The sequence below is a fragment of the Copidosoma floridanum genome, unplaced genomic scaffold (genome assembly GCF_036245765.1).
Source record: "Copidosoma floridanum isolate Cflo_tuat_1 unplaced genomic scaffold, Cflo_Japanese_pri ptg000014l, whole genome shotgun sequence".
Taxonomy (NCBI): Eukaryota; Metazoa; Arthropoda; class Insecta; order Hymenoptera; family Encyrtidae; genus Copidosoma; species Copidosoma floridanum.
The window spans coordinates 1,611,558-1,631,358 of NW_028321891.1; the positions used below are offsets into that span (position 1 = coordinate 1,611,558).

Sequence of the window (19,801 nt, forward strand, 5' to 3'; positions counted from 1 at the left end):
AATGAGCAATGAAATCTACAACAGAAACCACAGAAATTACTATAAGACAATGATAAGCGACAGCAGCTACAACGAACAAAATGAAAGTTCCAGCAACATCGACAACAGTAAATTGGAGATGGTCATCAAAATTTGCTTGTTCTGCGAAAGGGTGTGTTCACCATCGCAAGACCAATATGCTTTCATAAACGAGTCCACTCCTTTAAGATCAAGCTTGTACGAATGCACGCTATGTGAGAAAAAATTCAGAAATAAAAAGGTTGCCAGAGAACTATCCGTTTCACCAGAATACTCGAGCTTGTACGAGGATGTCTTTGTGTGCAAAATCTGCAGTATCCATTTTATAAACTCGGATGGGATCAAAAAACACACTAAGAGCTGCAAGAATCGAGCGGTGCACTGAGAGGAGAGTTTGGTATAGGGATAATCACATTAATACTTGGTACCTGCAAAGAATGTCCTTGAAGCTAATTTTTTGGACCGAGGAAATAATTTCCTTAACTCTTATGTACTGTACTTTAGTTAAATAAAAATTTATTTAAAAGAAATCTTATATAGAACATTGTACTTAAAATAAAAAATTATAGCACTGCACAAAATCGTTCATTTTTTTATTTTTTTTTTTTATTTATTTATTTCATACTCCGTCCCTTACGGGTTTGGAGGGGTTCCGTAACAACAAAATCGTTCATTTTTCATTCTTCCTAATCAAAATAACTTTGAGGAACGACTGTAAAAATTTTTCACTCGAAAATAAGAAAGCTTTTGCTGGTGACCCTCCCGGTGAGCTTCCAGAGGCATTGAAATTCCTGTGTCGCGTTGAAATTTTCAAAACAAAACGTCGAGAAGAAAAGTTCCGCGAATCGGCAAATGGTTTCACGTCCGATACCCGATAACCGTGTGCGCAAGAGAAAGAAATAAGTGAAGCTGAGAGACGCGTTTACGATGTTTGCGGACGACATTCTCAAGTTTTTTCTGAACACGGTACATCTGCGAGTCGTTGCACTGGCCGCTCGTGCGGTATTTCGCGAGGAAACGTTAGAATCGTAATACACACGCGCGCAATGCCTCACGGTGCCTTTTGGCTGCCGATTCCTCCGGGCCGGTGTGAAATTCTTACCAACTGTTGGTTCGATCGACTCGCCGTGGGGAGGGGGGAGGGTATTCTTGCGCAATCAAACGGATTCGCTTCTTCCTCGTGCGGATGATATTTACCCTGAGCTATATCGGTTGGGAACTTGAAATCCATGAGGCTTTTTTCTTCCTTTTTGTACTGACGTCAAATTCAGAGAAACACTTTTACAGTGTACTTCCAATACATTAGCGGCACTCGAACGCCTCCGATGGGGGAAAAAAAGCTCTCCAATCTGGCAGAATAGTTTCGCGTGAAAAAATTCTTGTCCAATATTTCACGATGTTACGCGAAAATGTTTTTCGTAACATCGGTTTGCATATGCCGTGGGCAAAAAACAACTCTCGACGTACATGAGGACCACAAGCGAGCTTTGGGGGGTATACCAAGGAAAACAAAGTACGGAGCATCCCCGACTCGACCAGACGTATGAGATTTTCATTCGAAAGACATCAGAAATCGCGCTCGACCTCACCACCGCGGCTACGGTGTATACACATTCGTTTCATCCTTTCCAACTTTGTGCACTGCCTCGTGTCCCGTATATACCGCGCATCTTTTATTTTTACTCCCGCGCCGAGGAAGCTCGGAGCTTTTAAATCGAAGGAAGTTTTTTCGAGCGCGGAAAAGGAAAGAAGAGTCATAAAAAAGCAGTGGTGCGCCCACGTGATGTAACGATTCCTTTTTGTCCCGGTAGCGCGAAAATTAAAACACGGTTGTATATGTGTATACATGTCGCGGGGCGCTGACTTTTTTTGGACGATTATCGGGCTTGCGTGGGACGGAAGTAATCTTGCGACTGTTTGCGCGTGGGTGTGGAAATTTGTTGGCGACCTCTGCATGCGTGTATATAGTACTTTTATAGCCGATTGCGAAGCGAGTGGATTTTCATTAGATGATGAGAAAATAAAAAACGTGGGGATGCCCCGATTTCATTTAAAATAACCTAGAGAATTCGGTGACTGTCGATCAATCGTTGAATTGAGAAGCACGACGAGGAGTAGATGTAGTAGTTTAGCAACAGGAACGTTGGTGTTTATCATCGTTGCGATTCAATTCGCAAAAATCTAGCGTTGCGTCATAATAAAGTAACAGTAATTTTTACCCCGGAAAAAAGGATAAAACTTTTTAATTAATTGTAGAGGAAAAACCGTATTACTGTAGTTTGTTTCTTCGGTAAGGTGACCAATGAAATTAAATCAAGTCTCTACTTTCTCCCCGAGTACATCTTGTCTCATTACCTCGTTGGGTTAAAGATTTACGCAACTCTAAAGAAGGGACCAGATTTGAGAAGTGCAGGTAAGTAAGTATACGCATGTTAAGAGCACAGACAGAAGGCAAGTGCCACTCGAGATTCACAATACGACGTGTAATTGTTTACGCATGCCAAGTGAGTGATTTGGCACTCGTCCACGCGCGGATCCCCACTCACATATCCACGTGGATGGACCTTCCCTTTCCTCTGTACCTACGTGTCTCTCATTTTTTTTCACCAGCGTTTACAGTTTAATTGGCGGTAGGCACGATTTTTCACGTGTCCAACTTGCTGATCTGGTTTATTGCATTAAAAAATTACTCTTGAGCTATTTTTTCAACAGAGTTTCTCCTCGTTGTCCTTTTTTACCTCACCATATGGACGCAAGGAAAGAAATCGGTCTATCGCCGCTCACGGATGCGATCAAAGTTCCAACCGATCTCCGCGACAAGTACCAAAAACCAACAGCCCGACTCGCTCAGAAATAATGAAACTCCGCAATTACCCGTCACTTGTGCAAACTTGGGAAACACTATAAATAGGTACCCCCGGCTTTTGGCATCGAGAATAACTTTGAGCAAACCAATAAAATCCCCAAATAGCCGTTATACAAATCGAAATAGAACCCTCGCCGCGTTAATACTCAAATGTGGTGACCATTACCTAAACAGTGTCCCATAATCGTGACAAAGCACCCACCCTCCAGTAAATATATATATATTTAAGGATTCCAAGAGAGAGAAAACAACTTTGTCGACCCTAATAACCGTATACGAACTTGAATAAGGCACGCGAATCGTGGGCAGTAGAGTGGCGAAAAAGCGTCCGATTGGCGATAAATCGCGACCGGGGTTATCGGCAGTCGCTGTACATCGTCAGCCCACATAAGAGAGCGGAAGCGGTTTGCACGGTAAAAGCGGTATATATAATATACACACAAGCGCCAAAGGGCACCCTTCGGAGTCTCGGGGAGAATCGGTGTCTGCTCACCGACTCCCACGCACACTTCCACACACGAGACGCTGACGGGCAGTAGTCGGAGGAGGAGGGGTAGTCTCCGGCTGTCGGCGGTGGTGGAGCTGCAGGGACACACGCGAGGGTGTACAGCGGTGGTGGCGGGGGTAGGGCCGAGGGGGGTGCTGCGCGAGGCGCTCGGCGCGCGAGGGAGGACACACCGTGTGGGGGTGGCGAGAGCCGACGTTTCCGCCACCGACGGGGCGCCGCGACGTCAGTAGAGCCCCGTGCTATCGACCACCGCTGCTCCTCGCGAGTCAATCCGTCTAACAGTATCCACCTACCTACCCACAACCACACTCCAACGCGAAAGAAAGAAAAAAAAAAAAAAAAAAACTATAACAATAATAATATTGTTGCGGCAAAGGCAGTTTATCCCCTGCGCGCAGTTAGCCTCGCTCCCAGTCCTTATAACCGATCAGGGAAAAGCCGGCTGCCGGCAGTGCGCGCCGCGCGACCAGTTGTTCACGACGATTGTTTTGCTGTCACGGAGGTGCGGGTGTTGGTATCCCGATTACATTGCAATTGCCATAACACAATAATAGTTAATATTATGTCCCGGTGTTTCGTCGCGAAGTCGCGAAACTGTGACATAGAGGATAAGTGAGGATACGCGAACGTGGGGGGGGGAAGGGGTGAAAGATAAATATACGTGTCCGCATATAGCTTGTGGTACCGGGAGAAGAGGAGTTGTATATAGGCTGGTGAAGCGGCGGAACACGTGGCGGAGGAAGAAGTGTGTCGTGTATGCGTGTGCGGCTGGAGCGGCCGGCACACAGGTGCTACGGACGCGCCTGCCACGGACCTCTCTGCGCCCCTCGCCAGACCAGTGAGACCCAATGACTATCAATCGAGGGACCACGGGACACACATGTTCTTTATAAGGTCGGTGATGGCACTACATTTCTGATCCTTTTTTTCTCCTCGATTGTTACTATGTACTCATTTGTCGTGGATCGCCGTGTGAACGATTGAATTATCCGACTGGCTCAGTACCTTGCTCAATCACACACAAGCGCTAATTTTACATTTTTTTTTTTTTTTTTTTTTCTGAGACGCACATTTTCCATTGTAAATTACGTAATTTTTATCCACAACCTGTGTGTCACATTGACACGCGGGAGTAAGCTCTCTCTCTCTCTCTCTCGTTGTCTAATGAGAGCACACGGGGTAAAGTTATGTAACGTTTGATGAATTGTCTTATATGTATACGTACAGCTGCTCGCCATTCACGTACAATCATATTTATTGAACCAGCTGCGATTGATTTTTCTCTCCCTCTCCAATTATGTGCGTGTGAAACTTTGGCGATTCGGTCTCGCCAAAATTGGCTTTTACTACTTACGTAAGCCCCTCTCCTTTCCATTCAGTCGACTTTTTTGGTACACATTGTCGAGCTGCGCTCTGGTTCTGTTTGGTCGCTTTTAAAAACACACGACCACTCGGCTGTCTCGCAGTTATCGATCTTTTCGAGATACCGTACGAAAATAACTGCTTTATTGTTCATTGTGTCCTTTTTCGAACGTAGTGCCTACGTATACAATGGCATCTACAACTCTGGCAATACATTGTAGTACCACAATGACAATCGATACATTGATTTTTACCTCCACCAAGTCATACAGTACCAAAATCACGCGCGACATGACCAATTGACGACTGGGAGGATTTCAAGACGAAATACCAAAAAGATTCGCGGCAGTGTTTCGGGAATCATCATAAACGACGTGCGTCTTCGTTATTTTCCAATCGCCGGGATTACGTCAGCACGGCCAGTCGTCGATTTCCCAGCCAGGAAGGGAACGAGCGCTTTTTGCCCGCCGGCGAATTTTCATCCCCCCGCGTTCCGAAAAATAGCGTCCCGCGGAAGTGGTGATTGATTGATTGATTGATTGATTTATTTTAAATGGTCCAAGGACTCATGGTCCTACATGGTCCGGCAATTGCCGTTGAAAGCTTCTTTTATAAGTACAAATACGTACAACAAGAAATATGTACAACGGACATGGACACATAAAAAAAAAAAAAAAAATAATAAATAAATAAATAAAAAATAAAAAAAAAAAATATATGAATAAATAAATAAATAAATAAATAAATAAGTCAATTAATAAATAAAAAACAAAAATAAATATAAAAACAACAACGACAACAAGTGGTGGGGAGTGTAAAAGATAGTTTTGCTCCGAAGGACGCCGAGGGAAGATCCCGGAAGTGGATATGAATTGCGCGGCGGTGCCCGCGCAGAGTTCGATTTGCTGCCGAAAATAGAAACCGAGGAAATTTCGCGAGCTAAGAGAAAGACTCCGGGCGCGCAAGGAGTTAAAGAGATAGACCGGTGGTGGTCGCTTCCTTATTTTTCCCGATTTCACGGGTCCGCGCTGCTAACGACTCCCCCGCCGGTGCTTCCTTACCGTCGGAATGTGGTTCGGTCATCGGCTATAGTCGCTCGTAGCTTTTTTTTTTTTTTTTTTGTCGGTGCGATGCGAGCGTAGCAAAGGTTTGTTTTTTTTTTCTTATCGGATATCGTTTGGGGAAAAGTATCCCTTTGGCCCAGCTGGAAATTTCCAAACTACTACCCTTGATGTGGTGATTTAAAAAACAAACAGTCCTCTGGGAGTTTTTGCCACGCAAGTTTTTTTATAAAAAAAAAAGTGACACAGTGTACCCAATAAAAATAACGCCTACCCTCTACAAACAAAAAATGTACCACGCATCAAACGTATTTGTATGACATAATTTTTCGTACACCCCTTCCGCGTAGGGACAAAAGCTAGACGTACATCACAACACCTTGTTTTTCCACCGTCTCGCATTTCACGGGGCGTACTTATGAATATCACGCCACCCCTTTTTTTTCCTCGCACCTCCTCATACCAGCAACAGCCATATTTCCCAAGTTATTACGGGAAGTGGGTTTCGCGAAAAAAACGCGCACCGGCTCTTTCCAGGAGAAACAGGATGTGTCTACCCCCGCGACGCGACGCCTCTCTCGCGGTGGCTTAACATATTCCAACGGGTCTAAGGACGAATGCTCCATTGTTCGCGATTCCACCGGTATTAACATTATCCTTGCGCCAGCGGCTCCTTGACGGGCCGTAAAACTTTTTTTTCTCCCCCTACTGCTCGCGTATCGGGCTTGACGTCGCTTTTATTTTGCTCTCTTGTTCTTTTTTTTTTTTTTCCTCAAATAACAAGCTTTTGCTCTGCAGCTTAACCACTACAGTAGAGGTACTAATTGAATGTACTGTCCAGTTTTTGTCGATTGCTCTCTTGTACAAAATATACTCAGCAACAATAGTCCAGTATAAACGTGTATGTAACTATACTCTCATGTATATTTCTTTAGGGGAGATCGCAAGACTGTTCGGTTCACGCGGTATACATCCGAAATGTTTCAAGCTGCAGAGAAATGCACTCCGACGTAATACGGCGTCGTCGGCGCGAGAATCGAATTTCGCGGGGGCTGAGGCAGCATCCAACCCCCTCTCCCCCCTCCGACGATCAAACCTACACATACTCGAGGAATCGGACTTTGGCAAGAGCGTCCGGTTAATAAGTTCTTCGTCTCTGCTCGGCCGCATGACTCGGAACAGCTCAATGGATTCCCCTCCCCCCCTCTTAGCCCATCTTTCTTTTACTCTAGCTGTACTTTAGAAGAGCGTCGCTCCTTCAACTTTTTTGTCACTCCCGCCTACCCTGTGTACTATACATTTGTAGCTTGCACTCAAATTCTAGTGCTCCTCCGCGTGTATACTTCGTTCATCGATTGGTCGCTTTTTTTTCCTTTTTTTTTTGGTCTCGCTAGATACACCTATATCTTGAATCATTGTTATTATACCTTGCATGGATTTCGAAATTCCCCAATGGTCCGAAGAAAAAGTGTACAGTTCCAGCTTCGAAAATACCGCGTCGACGAAACGATGTTTTTCACGCGAGAGTACCGATCGTATGGAGTTGATAGATGCGCGCCCACCCAGTTTATACCCTCGAGAGCCGTACCGAAAGCAACGATCGCGCCGGTCCCAGTGATCCAGTTCCGCGGTTCGCCATGGATCATTCAAAGTACTCGTGTTCATCAAAAAACTTTTCGAAAAAAATTCCCCCATCGCGAGCACCGATGGTCCCTCGATGGAAGTATAACGGGGCCCTTACGACGCATAAATCGGCGTGTATACGCTCGGAGCGCTGTCGAACTTTGGCGCCCCAATTTTTATTCATTACCATTTTTATGTCGCATTATTCCCCCCCCCCAACCCCCCTCTGTCGACGATGAGCTTATGCGAAACGAGAGGGCGCGAACTCCACCCTAAGAGCCCCTCTTGCCCCGTTAAATGTCCGATCGGTGCAAATGAAGTGTCCTCCTCCACTTGGTTTCGATCCTAGCCAAAAAGTGTGCCATTGGAAGCTCCCAAAATACGACGTCCTGCGGTTGTTGCTTTTTTTTTTTACGAGCAATAAAGTGATGCGGACTCGCGTCATGGGTACAACCAAGCTGAGCTGTTCAATTTTTCAATCCCCGCATGATGCAGGTAAAAAAAAGAGCATCAGCTGTACAGCCGCAAAGTGGCGGACCTGCAAAAGGAGTGCATAAAAGAGCCTGCCTTGCCAAATTCCAGCTGCCGGCTGTGCTCACCTATTTCGAGTCCTTGCTCGTACGTGTACATAATGTACACACGTATACATGGTCCTGCTTGGCTTGCGTAACTGAGCCTCCCCCCCTGTGCTGCACGTCCGACGAACTCGTTCGCGCCCCAATTTTGTTCATTGCCACGTGTGTGTGAGGGTGTAGGCATCGGAAATCAAAGGATTCACTCCCGCTGGCACCTCTCCAATCGCGATCGATGCATTTGCGAACACATATATATGTACCGCACCTGGCATTCCGCCCCCGGCTTCCAAGTATACTGCTGGAACTTTCTCCAGCTCTCCAGTGTATACGTACTCGTGCTACTGCTGCTTTTACTACTGATTCTAGCCATCTGGCTTTGGTTTTTTTTTTTTTTTTATTTACTCAACACAGAATTATTATTTATACATCTTTGTTACTTTGTTGTCACTGCGTTTGCTATCACCTCAGGAATACCGTCTCTCTGTGGGGTTAAACATTTTTACGCGTATAGCACTAGATGATGATGCAACTTGGACAACATCCGATGTTCGTCTTTCATGATAACTGATGTTAACTTACGACTGATTGATCACTAGTTGATTAAAGATGCTTTCAAAGACATCTGGTATCCCAAACATCACAGTTTCAGTGGAAAGAACCTACATTACTTTAAGCTGTCAATATGCTGAGGATTGTACTAGTAATACTGTCATAGCTTTTTATCTTTATAATAATATACGGCTGTTAACATTATTTTTTTATTCATAACAGGTTAATAGTTCTTCAACATTGTATGCTCTTAACACGAGACTAGTACTACTTCGGTTCCATTTAATTTCGGATACTTTTTTTCACAATTGGTATTTACGTTAAGATAATTTTAAAAGTGTTTTGGATATAAAATACCCTTGAAAATTGTTAATTCGCAAAACTAATACTTGTCGGTGACGTTGCATCTAAAAAACTACGCGACATTCGGAGAATCGCCGCTACAATGCAAAGCAACAGTATACGTGCGCAAAGACCTCACTGCGTGCAAACATGTTCGTACAACTCACGCAGCAAAGAAAAAAGGGTTGGGCGGGTGGGGGGAGTGCATGAAAATCAGGGACAGCATTGCCATTGTCCCGCTTTTCCTCTGGCCCTGTTATTTTTTTGCTCTTTCACGGGCAATGGAGCCGCGGAGGGCACGTTACGACCCAGCTTTCACGACTCCCCGAAGTAATTGCTTTCGCGACATTAACGCTGCCTTCCCCCGAGGAGGAGAGCCCATTAAAGACGAGCGAAGGCGGCCGCGGCGCCTCATTTGCCCTTTTGTGATTTAAAAGCAATAGCCTACCGCCTTCTCATTGCGCTCGGACCCCCTCCCCCTCCCAATGTATATACATGCACTTTTGACTTGCCGATGCTTCTGTAGATCACGACCCGATAATTCGCCCCATTTACACCACGCGACTCTAACACATTGTGATTCGTATACCGAATATTCTGGTGTTTGACAAAACATCATTGTTCAAATGCTCGTGTACAACAGACAACTCGTACGACTTACCCCTTGCAAAATAATCCAGCTAATTTCCATTAAAAGCCCTAAAACACCAAACAGTGTTTCCAAATGCAAACATGTGCGAGGCATCGAGATTCTTGTGCTGTTTCGCGATTTGAATTTTACAACGAAGTCGCCTAAAACGACTCGCGTGGCCATCGAAACGTCGATCCATATTCATCGGCAAAGCCTCGCACTCGACCTTTTATCTTTTTTTGGTACTCCAACCAAAGTTGCGCTCCACCTTCGAGTTACAGCTCCGCAATGTTCTTCGCATATGCGACTTTTTTTTTTTTTTTCATTTCCGCGATCATTGCACCCACCACTCGATAGACCGTAATCTAACAAACTGCCCCGCGCCCCCGAGGCGTCAATCACGTCTCCTCGGGCCTTGCGTGGCAATCGCGCGACATCGTAAAACCCGTGCTTCCATTTGAGAAAACAATACCTCTTACCTCACGCCACGGCGTCACTCGTACATATATATGCACGTGTATAAGACGCGGAGACACGCGCGCAGTTGAATGAAAGGTATACAGCCGGCAAACGACGGCTGCTCTATTACACCGCGCGGCAAAGTTCGTGTACCTACACGGTGGGAGTACCTACATAATATTATACCCGTACCGACTATTGCTTGCCACTGCACCATCACCCATACACGGCTTTATTGCCATTCGGTCATTACCTCAGTCCTCTCTCTCTCTCTCTCTTGGCTATTGGCAGCTATTGCTCTCCCCCTCGTGTTGTAGCGCTATCCATACCAGCTATATACAGCTATAGGTGTGCACTGCAGCTGTTGTACTCGCATGCGACGTGTATAGGCAATTATCGGTAGACCGCGTCCAGTGTCGCACCATACCCGCATACCTCTGCAGCGTATACATACGCGGTGGTGGCTTCGACCGTGAATTCGGAGAGGAGTCACCCGACCCACTTGTCCGGCACTTCTTTCGTACCTACCAAAGATTCCCCCCCCCCCACCTGCAAACATCGGTAAAGAATTTTATTTTTTTTTCCTGCGTGATCCGAAAACGCGACTGTTTGACTTTGCACCCCGGCGGTGCAGTCTCGAGTACCTGTACCAACCTGCCCCTTGGCGAAAAGCACGTTATAGACGAGGACAATCGTTCCTAGAAGCCAGTCCTCCCGGTGAAAAATGAGCAAAGCATCACCGCTCGGGAGTGTCTGCCGCCCATCGAGAAAGAGGCAGAAAACGAGACGCTGGCGGTAGAGGGTTTTTCGCGTGGCCGCTCTGTTTGCCCGGTTGGAAGACCCTGACGCATAAGCGGCGAGAGGATTAAAAAAAGAAACGCCACCCAGACGCCGTAAACGCGCGTAAAACAACAAGAGCGCGTGTATACACACGCGTGCGTGGGAATAAAGGGGGCTCTTGTTTGTCCCGCCCCTGCAAAGTTACGCTTACACAGGCCCTCGGAAAATCAGAGGAGCACCTGTGGAGTGTCGCTTTTGTTCTCACCCGATGACGCACTCTCTCGGCGCAAAGCTCTCGGGAAAATTAGGACAGTCCCGCGAGAGCTGGTCAAGTTAATGAAGCTGAGAGCGTATATATATGTGGGGCACGGCGTTAGAGTGCCTCGCAATTGGATTTCCCTCAGGGTTATAGCCATTTTTTCATATAGTGAGACCTTTTTTGAAACGCGATCGCGGGAATCTATCAGGTAATGGAACGGTCTCGCGGAAGTTTGGCACCGAGAGATCTGATGTATAAGCGCATCACTAAGTGCAAGCTGTACGCGAGAAAAAGAGATAAGCTGATGGGCGACGCTCCGAGTTACGGCCACTTTCTTGAGTAGCTGTATAACATGTATGTATACTGGTACGAATTGTATGACGCAGCTAAAAGTGCCGACACCTGCATATATACACAGTCCTCACAGTGGAGTAAAAAGCTCGGGGTAGTAACTCGAGGACTTTGTTAGCAAACTGTCGGCTCGTCTTCGATCATATATGCATCCCCCGATGTCGCACGATCGAGTGGCGAAATTTAATGCCCCCGCGCTTAGATCGTGTATTTTTACGTGCTTCGGAGAGGGGGGGGGAAAGCTCCCGTTGTATTGGTTAGCGGTGGAAAAACTTTTTCTCGCGACACGCGTTATAAATTCGGCGCCCGATGGAAAACAACGGCGAACCAAGTGTAGACTACACACTTCGCGTCACTCGTTCGGAGGCAAGGGCCATTTTTCAGTTTTCCGCGCTACATCTTGCTCTTACTTGCCCAAGTCACTTTTCTTTCGGCTTTTTCCCTCCTACATACTTTAGGACGCTCTTCTTCCACGCGCCCGACTCGCGCGAGCATAATATGTACATGTGCATGGTAACTGTATGTGTGCTTTATGCCGCATTTCATTTTACTCCTCTCGGTGTAGATGTTGTAAAATCAAAATCTTATCGAAAGTTCCTCCGTGAGTATCATCCCGCTTTCACGGAGTCAGCTCCCTCTTGCTTATAAATTGTACAAAAAATACTCCCGTGTGGAAAAGTCGCTGGTGGAAGAAAAGGCACAGTGCGATCCGAGTATATATGAACTGGCGTCGGGTGGTTCGCGCCGAGCCATAATGTGCGCCGAGTCGCGGGAAAACGCGTATTTAAAACTTGGACGATTTCCTGGTAAGAGTAGAGCGAGGAGTTTTGCCGAGGAAAAAGTCGGGATCGGTAAAATCACTCGTAACCTGGGCTCCCCCCACGAGATCTTTTTCCACGCGAGCGTTATCTATATCCTCGCGACGAAAAAGGACGCTCAGAGTGAGCATCTGCATTTCTACAAGGGATGGGCCAGGGGTGTTTTGAAAAATGTCACCAGAATTTAAAATATTATCTCACGATTATTATTGTTATCAATGTAGTTCAGTGCCTGTTTCTTTAATTTGTCTCCTCTTTGAATCTTTCTTATTAGGTGTTAATATTGAATTTGAATTCCGTACGACCATGTATGTCGATGGCCAAGAGGTGAGTTCGCAATATGCACTTTCTTTGGGGTTTCAAGACACGTGAATTAGATCCGTACCAAACAGGAAAACGACGTAAAAACATCGAATCCCGAGACAATATTAATTTGATATTAAAAAATATGAATGAATATTACTATGGATATAAGCCTTTTTTTATCACTGCGACTCTTCTAATTATCAGTATAACGTTTTGTACACTTTGTAAAAGCAAAAACATCACGCGTACCTACCGAGTATTAAAAAAAAACAAGGAAAGTAAAAGCTAGGCGCAGTGGCGCCTCAGTTAAATTTTTAGCCTCCCGAGCGCCGGGCTACGTGAAAAATGGCACTCGAGTGGCCCTCGAGGAAAACAAGAGGGGAAGAAAAAAGAAAATCCGAGCATCTCCTTTCGCAACCCCGCCGCAAGCGGTGGAAGAACAAGGGAAAAGAAAGACCACGACCGTCTCGAGGAATAATATTATTTTACCGCTCCTCCGGCGGTATTCTTTTCTCCGCCGATCAACGGAGTGCACCCGACTCTGCGGAGTACATCGAAATAGCTACCTTTTTACTCCCAAAACTCGAGAATACGAGAATGAGACTGTCTGTCTTTGCGTATATACACATCCACCCGCACGCACGAGCGAGTACACACCCGTGTGACCTACGGTCGGAATTTTTCAGCCCCGGCACGCAGAGGGGGTTCGTTGCCCCCATCGCGAAATCATAAATTTCCCGATCGAAGCGAGCATCGTGCGTTTGTGCATGTGCGCGTGATTAAGCTCCGCCGATTCGCTTGTTCCATCCGACTATGTACACCCCGCGCTTTCTTCCGTCTCGACGCACCACTATCTTGCCATCTCTCCTCCCCATGCGTATTACTTTTTATAGATTCCCAGGCTCGGCGGTAGGTTGGACTCCAGCGTAATTGACTCGATTCGGCTCCCGTTATTATTTTTCATTACCAATCCACACGATTCACCGACTCCCCGTGGTCGAGCAACATTTTTGCTTTGCCTCATGTTGAACCAACAATCGCCGGGATGAGTGAATATTTCGCGTGTTTATTGTCCGCGAAAAAACAAAAAGCGCCCGCACACGTATTATATATGGGGGTCGAGCAGAGGCCGCGCGAGGGAGAGGCAATTTGTCCGGTAATACCGTACCTGTCACGCGACGCATTTCCAAGAAAAAGCAATAAGTCCCGATCGATAAGCACCAACCCTGTGCACACATACACACAAACAAAACTCTCTGATCCCTTCCTAAATAACGTGTGGGTGTACACCCAACAGCCAAATCTTCCGGCCGGAAAGCCATCGACTCGTATTTCTCTCCCGCGCGTATATATACACGTACATCCGATAATTTAGATGGCTCGAGGTGGGGGAGGAGGAGGAGGAGGGCCAATATCTCTCGATGGTCCGAATAAGTCTCGCGACAAGGAAACGTGTTCCCGAATCGAGGCGTGCTCTTAACGAAGGCATTACACGCGGAACGAGGGAAAAAGAGGGGGAGGAGGGCGCAGTCAGCGAAAGACAATGAAAACATCTCTGTAAATCAGGAGGTAGCGGGCGGTGGAGGGAGATTATAGCGCCTCCTGCTCGACGGCTTGCGAGGCATTAACCCCTGCCTGGCTCGCAAGCTCCCTCGACGACCCGTTTCACTCGAAATTTTTGTCTTTCTGGAGCAAAAAAGGGAAACGACCGTCACACGCAGTTGTACGAGCACGCGAGTCTTGGCAAAACTGTTCGAGGACTGTGACGATCAAAAACGCGAGCATATTTCGCAGAGGTAGAGTGGCGGCGCCCGAGGGTTCCTCTCTTTTTTTTTTTTTTTTTGTCGCGGGTTTCGCGCACTTAACCACCCGTGAAGCGAGCGCGCAATACATCTCCCGCATAATTCGCTTGTTAAACCCGGCAAGTCCTTGCGCTCATCCATCTCTTTCTTCGTTTGCATATCGAGAAGAAGAGGGGAGGATATGAAAGTTGGCTGCCGTATATATAAGGGAACGTTGCTCTCCGCTGATTATTCCCTCTCGCCCTTGGCGATTCTTATCTTGTGCGTTGCAGGTACAACGCACCTATAGATTATATTATACGCGAGTGGAAAAAACGCGCTGCTACACAACTGCAGCAGCCGTGCTTCTATCCTCCCGATTGTGCACTTTGTTGCAAGGTGTGCGCACGAATACGTATTTTGCCTGGGTTTTTTCACTCATGAGTTTTAAAGGGGGTTTTAAGTCAAAGTGTCTCGGCGTGTCACCTGATGTCTCCCAACTTCATTACACCTAATTAGGTAAAAAAAAAAAAAAAAAAAAATATAGAATAAGACGAAAATGTTATTGTTCCTCGATTCAAAGTTGAGTAGTTGATTGATCGTCCAATCCGGGAAAACGGGGGAGAGAGCGGGTAATAAAATATTTCCAATCGGGCCGAGCTAATCAATTGCTCTCAATATTCCATAAGCCGCGCGAGCACAGGCTGGTCAATACACTCTCCTACTCCCAGGTGTACATGTGTGTGTGTGTGCATATATACACGTGTGGTATAGTACACCGAAGAGTGGCACGTAGACTGCTATTTTTAAACCTGGCTCACGTGCACACACGGGGAGCTATCGAGCGTTGCACTCTCTTCTTTCTCGGGTAGCAATCGGGTGGCTTGTACACGAGCGCGTATAGCTGGTATACATAGAGCGAGTAGCATCGGAGCCTCGAGGATGCCTTCTGCACGCAAACTATTATAGAGAGAGCAAAAAAATAGAGTTGGGCTTCTTTTTCGGGGTAGGTACTTACATAGGTATACAGCGTGGGGGGGGGGCTACGACTGTACCATCGCCACTGCACAGGCACTTGTCGACGATGCTCGCGGATGGTACGAGCATATCGTGGGTATGTTATAGGTAGACGACGACGACCACTGGCCTTTCGCCTCTCGGCTCGATCGATCGCGCTTGCTCCCTGTCTCTTTTCACTCTGGTTCCCATGTCTTTGCACCGTGATATTATGCCCTGCAGATAAGGGCACACGGCGCAATTGTACGGCGCTTCCCGACGATTTATCCGTTTTAGAAATCAAGTTTATCATCGATTTAGCTCGCCATTTGGCGTACTAAATTAGCGAATAAATTTTGCGGGAAATGAGGTATCGCTTGATCTACAAATTTGGATGGAGGTTTCCCGATCACCCTGAAATCAATCGAGGGAAGGGCCGTAAATATGAAAAGTGACGGTACTCGGTATACGTTATATATTAGGTAATACGACGGCACATAGCCGTAGGGGCAGAAAGGGGTAGCGCGTGCAACAGTAGCGACTCTCTCCTCTTTTTTTTTTTTTTTTTTTTTTTTTTACTTGTTCGACCCACTTATTCAATCATCCGCTCACCGCATCCCGGAGGCTGCATCAACCGTACTGGATATGGTTATATTCTTGCTGCTGCTCATGTATACCCCGTTTTACATATACCCACACTCACACATCGATATGAGATTGTCGGGGTGTATTACCGGCTACCTGTGTATAGTGTATTATACGGCGCGCGCGTACGCACAGGTGCCGGTAGGCCACGTGGATGGGTCGAGCGGTGGAGGCTCTTTACGATGAGCGCCGCGGGCTACTTACTCGTCTCCCTCTCTCGAGTGCACGTGGGTTGTTGCGCGTGCCCGGAACACTCGGATTTTATTTTTTCTCCTCCTCCATTATGGTTTTTTTTTTTTTTTCATCCAAATCACGGATTTCGGGTCGAGGACGGCCAACCATCGTCCCGAGGGCACTATATGTAAAATCTAATCGTCTTTTTTTTTGCGTCCCATCTTTTTTTTTTTTTTTTCCTACGGCATCCTTGATTTATGCCGATAATTATTCGTAAGCTCATTGAAAACGAGACAGGAAAAATCGCGCCGCGTTCCAAACAACTTGAGCAAATTGACCTTTCCACTTATCTAGACCTCGATAAAGCTATTTCAGCCGGAGGGAACGCGGCGAGAGTATATATAGCAGCGTCGAAGGCGCAAACGGCAATCTGTCAATTTCGTCGCGCGTATACTGCCGCTGACGTTAACCGCGCAATTTATTTATTTAGGTATATATACATCGCACGGCTGCCCCCCTAAATGGAGGGGGGGGGTCATATACTCTCGGCGCTGCTGGGTGTATGGGATTTATGAAGTGTCGCTCCCGACGGATTGAATTTTCGATCTAATCGAGTGCTTTCGCCGATATTTCGTTGCGCTATACTCCCATCCTCTCGACACAAATGGTTTTTATCGAGCGAGTTGCCACTTACACTTTTTCTCTATTTCTTTTGTCATTTTCACTTTATCGAATTGGGGATTTTTCGCGGATGAAGGTGTGATTTTTTTTTTTTTTTTTTTTTTTTCTACATTTATTCTTCAAATCATATTATTGCTCATATGTCTAAAACGCGATGATTTTGTTTTTAACCGTATAGACGGTAGTTATTCATCACAGTCCAATCGCATTACTTAAAAATTTGTCCATACTCAATATTACGGAATTCGCTACGTTCGTCGAATAAATTACGTACACATTAGGTAAAAATTAGGTGACTCACTCGCCAGATTATTTATCAATGTCTACCGGCAATCAAAGGTACTATAGCTAAATTTCATGCATACAAGTCTGGTACACATATATCAAAAATAGTTTCTATAAATTTTATTTCATTCATTCACTTGCACGGTATAATTTTCAAATATTTCATTCGAGCGTGAATAAGTTAACGTATAGCCAATACAATATTTAAAAACACTGGGTATTCAATCTGGTTCCACACGGTATGTTCAACGGCACATAACACGTCAACATTTCGCAATCCTTTTTTCCCCCAAGTTTCATCTTCAACATCTCCCCACCTGGAGGAAAAATGTGTATTTGTAGTTCATTAACGAGCGCGCGGTACAATACATGTGCGGTGTAATCAGCCTTAGGAGCTGCAAAAAAGTCATGCTAATTTCCCGTAGAGCTACGCTAAGAGCCAAGGAAAACACCGTTTAGTGACAAATTGCGCTCCCAATACCTTTTCACGAAAAAATGATAATAAGACTACACGACAGTACACTTCTTTGAAATTCGATGTTTACGTATTTTCGAGTGGGTTAATTGCGAGTCTCTGTTTTTTTTTTTTTTTTTTGTTTTTTTTTTTCCTTACGTTCACTGTCATTAGACCGTAGCCATTCAATACACGATATCAATCAAACGCCTACGTTGCTTACAGGCACAATACAGATCCAATGGTGGCTTTTTTTCCTAATAAAGCACATAGCGAGAAACATTCTAATTTGGTCTTGACCATCGGCGATGACGTCCGTTTTTACACCTCGTCCGAGCGTCATCTCTATCCTTGCCCTAAACAACGCGGGGATATTCAGGACTAATTTCCTCCGTCTCCAAGTGTGTCACGATCGAGAGCGCTAAAATTAACTTGTTTATCCAACTCGTCTGCACGGTGTGGTGTTTTTCTCGCGATTTTGTTGTTTCAGGAGAGCAAAATACCCCTGCCCTCGTCTCGACAAAAATGCGCACCGACGCTCGCGTTAAAACGACTTTACGGTGAAGTAGGCCAGGATATATACGGTGCACCGGGAACAATTTTACCTCCCTTTTATATTTGTAGAAACGATCGCACTTTTTTAATACTTTTGTCATAACTGCAGCGTTTCGCCACTCCATTTGGCGGGAGTTGGTGTGTATGTGCGTGCACGCGCGGGCTTTTTCGAAAAATCCTTGAAAATTTATGGGTTCGAAGCGCGAAATTGATATCGCCCGCGAGCCCTTTCTCTCGCCCGGCGCGATAGGAACAAACAAATTTTATCGTCTAAATCGGGGAAAGGGAGGAATTTATCGCCTCGAGCGATTTGCCCTTTTCTTTTTTTGCTTGTCATTTTGTGCGCTGCTCTGGGTATGCGCGCGTGTTTGTGTGCGCGAGAGGTCTTCGAACGAACTTTGGGACTCGGAGTGCGGAGCAAAGTCGAGGGAAAAAGGGGAGAGACAGCAGGCGCGCTCTAGTTGAAATGCCGCCAAGTTTTATTGGAAAAAAAGCGTCAAATAAGCGAAAGTTGCTGCGATTTTTCCATTTCTACCCTTCATGTTTTTTTTGTTTTTTTTTTTTTTTTCTATTCCTTTCAATTTTTTGTCTCGTCCGTCACCAAATTCTTAAAATAACGTAAAAGCTTCCGATGTTTTTGTGCATCAAAAAAGTAAAATGTTAGATCTGATATAAAATAACCCTCAGCTTCTGTGTTTACCAGTAAAAACTTTCCTCATTTTCTGGATCAATTGAACACGAACAAGAGACCGAATCTCATCACTCTATCGTCCTGATCACACACCATTGGTGGGATAAAAATTTTAATAGCGTTGAGTGGAAATTTTCTGTACTCGACGCACAGACTCTAGTATCCGGCGTTTCCTCAATGTAGCTTACAACAAACTTTTGAAACAGCAAAGTAACCCATCGCCAACAGTGTCACCGCAGTGGACAAACTAACTATTATACGTCACCGTAGGCATTTGAAAAGAAAAAAAAACCGAGTAACTATATAACTCAATGTATCGGTCGCCTGTAATATACTTATTGCTTAGTGCACGGGACTGAGGTCGGGTCCGGCCGCTCGCGGTTTTACGATCGACCGGAGCACATGCAGTCCCGTGTGTTGTGTACCGACGTCACGACTATATATCTCAGTCATTTACCACCTCCGGTGTAGGAATGCCAGAGTCCTCGATTTTTTTCACCTCACGATTCTCGTAAATCAGTCCGTCAATCACCCTTTTTCCTTCTTCTTCTTCTTTTATTAATTTTTCTCCCACCGACCCTTCCCGTGCCGTTCGGGGAATCTATGATCTTCACCTCCCAACTTTCTCAAGCGGCTCATCGTGCATTATAGGCTGCTTCCATACGTCCATTATAGTACATATATATTTTCTTCAAAAAATGTAACTGATTCAATTACAAAAATTTCACACGTTGCTGACTCTGTTACATGGAGCAGCGAAATCTAGTGAATGGAATATCGCTGACTAGTTTTGCAGTGTACAGCCAAAGTGAATTTCAACCCGTGATATACTCCCGCGCGTGTAAGCTCATACCTACGTTTTCTCGATCCGATATTTTAGTTGCTCCCGACTTTTATCGAGTACACGACGCGCTCCAATCGCGCAATCAACCAGTCCGTGTAACCCCGACGTATTCAAACCAAATTTAATGATATCACTGCGTTACTCCTTGCATCCACGATACAGCCAAGTCACAATTAGGGATCGGCGT

The 19,801-nt window shown here is 45.7% G+C and overlaps 1 protein-coding gene across 1 annotated transcript in view; it reads left to right on the forward strand.

The window, feature by feature from the left end:
• The first annotated feature begins 4,231 nt into the window (after positions 1-4,231).
• The window catches only part of LOC106646811 (uncharacterized), a 113,793-nt gene continuing 98,223 nt past the window's right edge, over positions 4,232-19,801 (forward strand). Inside the window, exon 1 of the mRNA XM_089592014.1 lies at positions 4,232-4,286. Coding sequence (XP_089448140.1) covers positions 4,273-4,286 — 14 coding nt within the window. The 5' untranslated portion in view covers positions 4,232-4,272. The remainder of the gene's footprint in view (positions 4,287-19,801) is intronic.